This window comes from Mandrillus leucophaeus, unplaced genomic scaffold (genome assembly GCF_000951045.1).
Source record: "Mandrillus leucophaeus isolate KB7577 unplaced genomic scaffold, Mleu.le_1.0 Scaffold249, whole genome shotgun sequence".
NCBI classification, from domain to species: Eukaryota; Metazoa; Chordata; class Mammalia; order Primates; family Cercopithecidae; genus Mandrillus; species Mandrillus leucophaeus.
This window is the reverse complement of record NW_012102576.1, coordinates 1,119,493-1,129,662: the sequence shown is the minus strand read 5'-3', so window position 1 is coordinate 1,129,662 and position 10,170 is coordinate 1,119,493. Positions and strand designations below refer to the sequence as shown.

At 41.9% G+C, this 10,170-nt stretch overlaps 1 protein-coding gene across 1 annotated transcript in view; it reads left to right on the top strand.

Moving 5' to 3' along the window:
• CLECL1 (C-type lectin-like 1) overlaps window positions 1-4,042 on the top strand; it is a 19,108-nt gene extending 15,066 nt beyond the window's left edge. The window contains 2 exon segments of the mRNA XM_011983316.1: window positions 762-893; window positions 3,129-4,042. Coding sequence (XP_011838706.1) covers window positions 762-893; window positions 3,129-3,146 — 150 coding nt within the window. The 3' untranslated portion in view covers window positions 3,147-4,042.
• Window positions 4,043-10,170: the final 6,128 nt, after the last annotated feature.

Genomic DNA, 10,170 nt, shown 5'->3' with positions numbered 1-10,170 from the left:
TTTTTTGAGACAGAGTCTTGCTCTGTCACCCAGGCCGTAGTGCAGTGGCGCGATCTCAGCTCATTGCAAGCTCTGCCTCCCCGGTTCACGCCGTTCTCCTGCCTCAGCCTCCCGAGTCGCTGGGACTACAGACACCTGCCAGCACGCCTGGCTAATTTTTTGTATTTTTAGTAGAGTTGGGGTTTCACCGTGTTAGCCAGGATGGTCTCAATCTCCTGACCTTGTGATCCGCCCACCTGGGCCTCCCAAAGTACTGGGATTACAAGCGTGAGCCACCATGCCCCGCCTAGGCTATTCTCAAACTCCTGGACTCAAGGGTTCCTCCCACGGCAGCGTCATGAACAGTTGCTATATTACAGGCTTGAGCCACCGCACCTGGCTCCAACTCTTAATGATTAACTCAAACCCCACATTAAAGACCTAGGAGAAGGACCTGTGTGCTCACTTCCAAGTATAAAAGCATTTTAATTCAATTCCCACTGTCCTAGACAAGATGAAGATGTACAACTTTCAACAAACAAGTAAGAGGTATATGAAAAGACACACACCCAAAAATACCCAAGACACTCTTGAGAATAAAGAGGGACATTACATAATGATAAAGGAGTTGTATTAATATGCTAGGGCTGTTTCAATAAAGTATCACAGACTAGGTAGCTGAAGCAACAGAAACTTATTTTTCACAGCTAAAGCCTAGAAGTCCAAGATTGAGGTTGTTGGCAGGTTTGGTTTCTTCTGAGACATCTCTCCTTGGTTTTCAGATGATCACCTTTTTGCTGTACCTTCAAAAGGCATCTTTTCAATGTCTGTACATCTGTGATGTCTCTCTGTGTAAATTTCTTCTTGTAAGGACATTGTCAGATTGGATTAGGGCCCACCCCAATGGCCTCACTGTAAGTAAATGACATCTTTAAAGGTTGTGTCTCCAAATACAGTCACATTCGGAGATACTGAGGGTTTAGGACTTCAAAATATGAATTTTGGAGCAGTACAATTCAGCCCATAATATTCCACTCTCTGGGCCCCACAGCCCATAACAAGGGTCAATTATAAATGTGCATGCACCAAAGGAAAGACTGCAGAACTGAAAGGGGAAATGGACAAATTCACAATTGTAGCTGGACACATAAACACCTCTTTAAGTAACTAATTAAACTAATAGACAAAAAGAAAAAATAGTAAGGATAACTAATTAAACTAATAGACAAAAAGAAAAAATAGTAAGGAAACAGAAGAACTAAACAACACTCTCAACCAACTGGATTTAATTGACATTATTGGAAACTCTGTACAACAACAGGGATTATACATTCTTTTCAAGTGCACATGAAATGTTCATGTGGATCATATCTGGGGACATAAAAATCTGAAAATATTTACAAATATGGGAAATATAGATATATAAAATGTATATCTCAAATCATAATAAACTAGAAATTAATAAAAGAAAGAAAGTGCCTAAATATTTAGAAATTAAGCAACAGACTTTTAAATAATGTATAGGCCAAAGAGGAATAATCAGGGGAAATTTTAAAAATGTATTCTGAGTTGTATAAAAATAACAATATAGGCCGGGCGCGGCGGCTCATGCCTGTAATCCCAGCACTTTGGGAGGCCAAGGCGGTCGAATCACGAGGTCAGGAGATCGAGACCATCCTGGCAAACACGGTGAAACCCCGTTTCTATTAAAAATACAAAAAAATTAGCCGGGCGTGGTGGCGGGTGCCTGTAGTCCCAGCTTCTCGGGAGGCTGAGGCAGGAGAATGGCGTGAATGTGGGAGACAGCCGAGCTTGCAGTGAGCGGAGATCGCACCACTGCACTCCAGCCTGGGCGACAGAGTGAGACTCCGTCTCAAAAATAATAAATAAAATAAAAATAAAAAAATAAAAATAACAACATAAAGTATCAAAACTAATGGATTTTAGCTTAAGCAGAGTTTAGAGGGAAATGTATAATATTGAATGCTTATATTTGAAAAGGAGATAATGTAGAATTTATAATCCAAGCATCTACTTAAAGGAAAAAAAAAAAAAAACAGAAAAAGAAGAGCAAGCTAAACCCAAAGCAAGCAGAATGAAAGACTTACACTCTTCAATTTCAGGTCTTACTATAAAGCTAAGTTCGTTAAGATCAGGTAGAACTGTCAAAGTAGAGATATATACATAAGTGAAACTGAAAAGATAGGCTCAAAATAGACCCAGGCACATATAGTCAACTGGTTGTTTTAAACATAGTACAAAGGTAATTCATGCAGGAAAGCTATTATCTCACTTGTATGCCTAATTACTATTTTCCAGCAAATAGCTATATCACTTAATATGCTAAGTGAATTCAGCTTTAGGTGACTGAGAAGCAAAACAAGCTTAAACAAGATAAATATTTACTTATTTTATTGAATCTAAGGTCCTTTCAATTATAAGGTGTAAGATTAATATCAATTAGAAAGCAAAAATAAAGTTGCCAATTAAACTACTGCAAGTCATTGATAAGACGTTTCCAATTCCAAAACATTAGCACTGGGGGAAAACTTGTCTTAGAATATATGCAGCAGGTGGTCCCTCTGACATAATTATCAGGACTGCTACAGGGTTTCTGCTTATTACACCCATCATCATTACATGTGTGCCACCACGCCTGGCTAAGTTTTTGTATTTTTAGTAGAGACAGGGTTTCACCGTGTTAGCCATGATGGTCTCAATCTCCTGACCTCGTGATCCGCCCGCCTCCGCCTCTCAGAGTGCTAGGATTACAGGCGTGAGCCACCGCGCCCAGTTTTGTTTCACTAATTTTCAAACTAAGCTATTTTAAAACGCAGAAATACTTCCAGGAATAATAATCATCCAGGACTCGCTGGGTAGAGGGAGGAACACAACAATACTTGACATCGTTCATGCTGCTAATGGTTCACCAAGTTCTTAGGATTCAGACCCTGCTAGAGATGTGTCAGTGCTCTGGTTTGCATCCAGCTCACACAAGGACATGGGGGTTGTGGTTTACTTCTCATGTGATTCCAAGATGGAGTCTAGCAAGTGATTCTAGGATGGTCCCATAATAATCCATTCAGTGGTTTTGCCTCAAATGTTTTGGGAATGATATCTCATTATTTTCTTTCTCCTCTCAAATCTAGAAATCCAATCTTTGTTGACATATGCATATAGAAGTTCCTAGACTTCAGTGCTGAGGAGATAGAGGCTACAGGCATCCATATGTCTGCCTCTGGGGTCTTCTCAGGAAGAGGCCTCTGATGAAGAGAACAAAGCTCTGCTTGATATCCCAGTTTGAGCAAGAGGGATGGGACAAGTTCTTGGCAGCCACCAGCCACCAGGAGATGGCTGAAATAGACAGTCAACTTCCAGGTTATTGGGAAATTCAAGACCAATAAATAGAATCATCTGGAGGTAAACTCTCTGGGACAGTGTTCATCAAGTTGCCATGCCCTGTCTGAGTCAGAGTTAGTGTTAGTCAGAGACACAGTGAAGTCTAAGGAGGATGAGGAAGAGTGACTGGTGATAGCAGATAAAAGAAATATGAATCAGTGGGATAAATGAAGATGACCAAGTTTGGCGAGAAGACAATATCATGAGAGAAGGTGTCCCGAGACAGAGTGAGACACAGATACAGGAACAGGATCCTGGGCCTGCCTGCTCCAGGAAAAGCATGGAAAAGGCAAGTTGTGAGGGCAGAAGACAGTCCCACAAGAACATAAAATACAGTCATGCAAAGGGCTGGGGAGGCAGAACCACAGTGGTGAGAATGAGCCAGAAAGGAGATGTGGGGAGCAAGGACTCATGGCAGAGAAGGCCCTGGTAACCGAGATAAGCAAGTCAACTGTGAAGGTGAGCTAAGAACACATGACGGATGAGTGGAACCCAGGGGCCAGAAAGTCTTTGAAGGCAGAAGATACAAGGCAATTTGTGGGCAGGAGGGAAAAAAGTAGTGAAAATGTGCAGGCCAATGTCAGAGGGGCCTCTGATGGCAGAGAGGAGGCCAATGATGTCAGTAAGGAGTGCTGCAGGAACAGGACCCAATGTGACGTCATGAGAACATGAGAAAAACTGAGATGGTAAGGGAGAATCAGAGCCAAGATCGGAACCAATGATGAAAGTCCTCCAAAGAGAGGTCAGAACAAGAAGACGGAATAAAGGCCAGAACTGGAGAGAGCTCAGCAGTGGAGCTGAGATGGTGGAGATGGTAATTGGACCTCTGGAGTGTCAGCTGGGAGAGCGGATGCTGAAGGTAGAGGAGTAAAAAACCAAAAATTTGTGAATGAGAGCTAGAGAAAGGAAGAGAGATTGTTTGATTGAGTGATTGATTGATTGATTGATTGAATGATGATTGCAAGGAATTGATTTACACAATTGTGAGGGCTGCCTAGGCAAATCCCAAATCCACAGGGCATGCCATAGGAGGGACAGGTTGGAAACTGTGACAGGAGTTGATGCTTCAGTCTACGGTGGAATTTCTCCTTCCCCAGAAAACCTCAGGACTTTCAACTGATTGGATAAGATCCACCTACATTATTAGGAATGATCTTCACATACAGTAAACTTATTTGTAGCTGTTAACTATATCTACAAAATACCTTCACAGCAGCATCTAGACTGGTGTGTGATTGAATGACTGTACTGAAACCTAGCCAAGCCCACATGTAAAACAAATCATCACAGTCCACATGTTGTCAATCTGATACTCATACATAATCTCCTTAAACCATACTTAATCTCCAAATAAAGACGATAACAAAGGCATAATTCTGCCTAAAATGACACAACTATCTTGCATGCAACTAAGAATATGCAAAACCTTTCCTCAAAAAAAGGATGCAGAGTCTTTGTGTAACATTCACTCTTCTTGATAATCATGTAACTGAAATATTGAGATGTAACATTAAATAGCTAAATCTTTCATCCACCCTTCCTCAAAGAGACATATGGCCATGTATCTGGGTGACTGAAAATTTCACTGTATTCCACTAGTGAGAGTAGGAATCTGGCAGATGGCAGGTATACATGTAAAGTTCACTGTTATTAATACATCTTATGTTAAATGATAAAAGGATAAGAAAGAGAGGAAAACAAAAAAATTTGTGCTCTCTCTATATACCATATATCAACAGGTAAATAATATATATGTATATATGTATATTACTTGAATATACATATATACATATACATATATTTTTATATATGTATATATTCTTTGTATATATACACACAAAAATATATTTTGTATAGACTTTACATATAAATAATATATGCATAGCAAAATAAGAAAGAAATACAACAATTATAGTCCTCATTTCTGCAACAGTTACCTAATCATAGTTGGTACTAATTAATACCTTCCATCAATATGCATTCCATATTTCCTTTGCCCTCAGCAAGCATCTCAGCTAGCTGTGCTTCTTTGCCTAATGGAGTAACACAAACATTCACTCCTGAAGGGTCTGGACCATCCTGAATTGAATTGTGATTTTCCAATGACCTTAATTACAGAACATGGTAGTATTAAATATTAAAAGATGCCCCCAAGGGATCTCCCGTATTCTAGACACACTCTTCCTCACTTCCAATGTATATTAGAAGTCCAGTTTTCCCTTAGAATCTGTATCACCCACACCAGTCAGTACAGTAACTCCTTTCCTGGCCTGTTGATTCAAAGGCATGAGCAACCCAAAGTGGCCAAGTGGCAGTCTTCACTTCTTGTTCAAAGGAACTATTATTGTCACCATGGTGGAAGAATTATCCTCTTTGGAACTCAGACCACTAGACCAGCAGAGCACAAGGTCATAGGAACGAAAAGAACATTTTTTCTAGTGGATCACTAGAGATAAAAGTGTGTGGGCCACTGATGTTTTCACCCCTTGATTCCTAGAACTTTGAAAACTGGCTACGGGAAAAATGGGGCCACATATTTGGTACTGACATAGAGCGTATCTTGCCTCTAGAACCCAAGAGGCCCACTAGACATTGGGCCTCTGTTTTGGTTGTAGGTGGGGCCAGATGCAATAATTTGTCCTTCGCCATAGAATGAATATCTTGACATTCCTCACACAATTAGACCCTCAAAGTTTTTACTGAGAAGTAAGTTCCCTGAAATTTTGTCAGATTAATTTCCCTCTCCCTGGCTTGCAAATGTCTCGTCAATAGAGTAGTCACTAATTCTTAATCACGAGGTCCAATCACCAGGTCCAGTATCATCAATATAATAGACCGGTGTGATGTCTCGTGGAAATGAAAAATGATCAAACTCCCTGTGGAGTAAATTATGACATATGAGTAGAGCGTTGATCTGTGTCTGAGGTAGGACAGTGAAGGTGTATTGCTGGACTTTTCCAGTGAAAGCACACTGCTTCTGGTGGTTTCTGCTAACAGATATTAAGAAAAACGTATTTGCCAGATCAGTAGATGCTTATCCAGTAGGGTTAATTTGCTCAAAGATTGAAACTATATCTGGAACAGCAGCTGCAACTGGAGTCACAACCAGGCGAAATTTACAATGGTCCACCGTCATTCTCCAAAATCCATCTCTTTTTTGCACAGTCCAAATAGGTGAGTGGCATGAGGATTTATTAGTAATTACCACCCCTACTTTAAATATTTGATGGTGGTACTAATCTCAGTAGTCTTTCCAAAAATGTGGTATTGCTTTGATTTATTTTCCTTAGTAGAAACAGTTCTAGTGGCTTCCACTTGGTCTGCTCTATCATAATCACTCTAACATCACAGGTCATTCAGTTAATGTGGGGAATCTGCCAGATTCCTACTCTCACTTGTGGAAGGCAGTGATGTTTTCGGTCTTCTGCTATTAGTGTTAATTCTGAGCCAGTGTCCAGTAACCCCCTCAAAGTCTGATTATTTTCTTTTATTCCAATGCACAATCACCCAGTCTGTGACTGACAGACTTAGGAGTCACCCAGGTACGTGGTCACATGTCTCTTTGAGGAAGAGTCAGTGAAAGATTGAGTTGTATACATTTAGCCAGCTTAACAGAATCCTTCCTCTGCAGACTTAGCCGTCCTCACTTAATTGAAGGGGTTCTGGGTCTGGAAACTGATTCAAGTCTGGAAATTGATTCTGGAGTTGTGACTCTGTGCTGGTGATTCAAATTAGACTTCTGTTAGCTAGACCTAGAATTGTTCTATCCAAGGAAGGGCATTACAGATTCTTGGGTCAAGGGAGGAAATTGCCTGTTAATTTCTACAGGCAATGGTGGAAGGGAGACCTCTACTGGCAAAAACGACTCAGCGGAATTTAGAGTTTTGATGTCCCTAGCTTGGTTTGGATATTTCCATACATTCCCATTCTAATTTTTGGGGTCCCTTTTTTTTTCCATCAATGCTACCACTTTAACAGAAGAAATCCTGCAAGGTTAGGTATTCCATTTATATTGTAATGGGATCATTACAATTTATGTCCTTGCAAAATAAGAATATGGTTTGTTTTGTTTGGTTTTGATTTTTGTTGTTGTTTTGGGGTTGGTTGGGTTTTGTTTTTCAGAGATCTAAGCCCTGCAGCTATGGAAAATAAAGATTTCCTTCAGGGAAGACATCAAAGTTTTCAGACTATTTGAACAGAGCTTGAGCTGGGAATTCAAAGTCCTAAGGTCATTGTTTCCTTCCCCCAGTTTTTCCAGTGCAGTTAGAAACAAGCAGCTCATCTCACTGTACTCCTCAGTTTCGCTAAAATGTTCTAAGGTATAAAATACATAATCACCCAGAACCTTGTCTTTTATAAGCATTTGATCGGGAGGATTCAGTGGTGATGTTTTACCTAACTCTACTGCCACATACACCATAGAGCACCAGTGCCGTCTTTACACTGGAAACGGAGTCACTCATGCAATCAAATCTAACAGATTAGAGAACTAATTCCAGAAACCTGACAGTCAATTCAGAATGTTCATCTTGAAGACTCTGCTTCTCTAGAACCTCCCTCCGTGCCAAAATCTGTATCCATCAAGTCTAACTGAGTACTACAAGGGCCAACTGAGGCTCCCTTTGCAGAGGAGACAGAACCTAGGGCACTGGGAAGCCAATGTTTGTATGCATATGTTGGCCCAGGGTTATTATCACTCTGAAAGGCTGGACATTTTGGCCGTAAGAAGGGTTAAATGACCCGAAGGGTTAAATGACCCGTCACCCTGCTGGTTGCACCCAGGAGCAACGATAGAGGACTCAGGAGAGGGGAACATGAAGTTAAGCAGGCCCTTTAGCCAAATTCGGCAGGCCAGGAGCTCTGTGGTCAGAGTGGGCTGGATGATGGCCCCTATAGGGTCACTCAAGAATTCCAGGGTAAAGTATCCACAGTAAGATAATGGCCTAGAAGGAAGACTCCATCCATCCTCTTTGAGATAGTTGGATCTCGCGTGGTTGACGTCTCAGGATTCTGTAAGTCTCGGGACAAGAAAATGTCAAAAGAGCACCACCTGCCGCTACTGGAAAGGCAGCTGGGACAGCCTAAAATGTTAGAGACCTCCCAAGGGCTCTTTAGGAAAATCCGGTATGGATAGGAGAGTGGAAGCACTGGGGAAAAGATCCACACTCGCTCCAAATCCAAAGCTAAGCAGCCTGGGCTAGAGAATTTCCTTTTTAGACGCAGACGGTTACATTTCTATGGCTAAGTAAGACCAGATGGCAGCAGACAAGGCAGAAGGTCTAACACAGGGCCTTGCACTGCAAAATAAACTGCTAGACTGGACACATTGACCACAGGAGCCCGAGAATTTCCAGAGAATGAAATTTCCCTATAAGGGTAAGGCGAGGCAGGTGCAGGGTAACAAAGGAGAAGCCCAGAGGACCAGAACTTCCTCCTCCTCGGTCCCCTCACAATGCGGTTAACAATGGTTTTACCTCTGGGCCAAATCCCTGGAAATTTTCCAGATACTTCTAGGGACTTGCCAAGCCTGTCCTTGCACCTGTTGTGTCTGTCGGGTAACAAAGCCAAACAGTGCAGGCTTTTTCCAGAAGATGGCGCCATTAAACAAAAGCGTTCAGCCGGGCGCGGTGGCTCACGCTGGTAATCTCAGCGCTCCGGGAGACCCAGGTGGGAGGTGAGGCTCGAGCCCAGGAGTTCAAGAGCAGCCTGGGGAATATGGCAAAACCCCGTCTCTACAAAATAAAAATTAAAAATTAGCGGAGCATAGTGGTGCGCTCCTACAGTCCCAGCTACTCTAGAGACTGAGGCAGACACACCATTTGAACCCAGGAGTTAGAGGTTACAGTTAGCTATAATCGTGCCACTGCACTGCAGCCGGGCTGACAGAGCAAGACTCTGTCTCAAAAAAAAAAAAGTAATAATATTAATAAGGTTATAGTTACAGTTTCTGCTTAGGAATAATTTCTGCTTCAGGAATCTGCAGTTTGCATTTCTGTTTCTGGAACCACTGTATTAGGTAGACAAACAGAGAGTTGAGATTATGTTGGGAAGAATTACACAGTTAAACCAGCACCTTCCTCCACTCTTTCTTCCAGAAATCATTCAGAAAGACAGAGGAATCTATCCAGTGGGGTCTCTCTCCTAGACCCCCTCATGTTGAGTGACAGCACGCAATCATGAAGGCGTGAAGGCCAGAGCTTCATGCCTTTATCTCCCCTGATCTTAACAAATGTTCTTACTACTCATTTCAATTCTCTAATAAACTATTACCTGAGGATGATATGCAACATGTTGTGTCCATTTGACATGGTATGTCTTTGCCCACCGTTGAATACTACAAGCTGTAAAATGTGTCCGGTGGTCTGAAAAAGTGTAACTGAACAGCTCAAATTGGTATAGTATATTTTGTTGCAATCATTTAATAGTATTTCAAGCACTTGCATCTACCAGTTACATCTACTATGAAAGCTTAATACCTGGGGCTGGGCGCGATGGCTCATGCCTGTAATCCCAGCACTTTGGGAGGCTGAGGCAGGTGGATCATGAGGTCAAGAAATCGAGACCATCCTGGCCAACATGGTGAAACCCCATCTCTACTAAAAATACAAAAATTAGCAGAACGTGGTGGTGCGCACCTGTAATCTCAGCTACTCACAGGAGGCTGACGCAGGAGAATTGCTTGAAGCCGGGAAGCAGAGGATGCAGTGAGCCAAGATCGTGCCACTGCACTCCAGCCTGGTGACAGAGTGACACTCTGTTTAGAAAGAAAGAAAGGGAAGGGAAGGGAAGGGA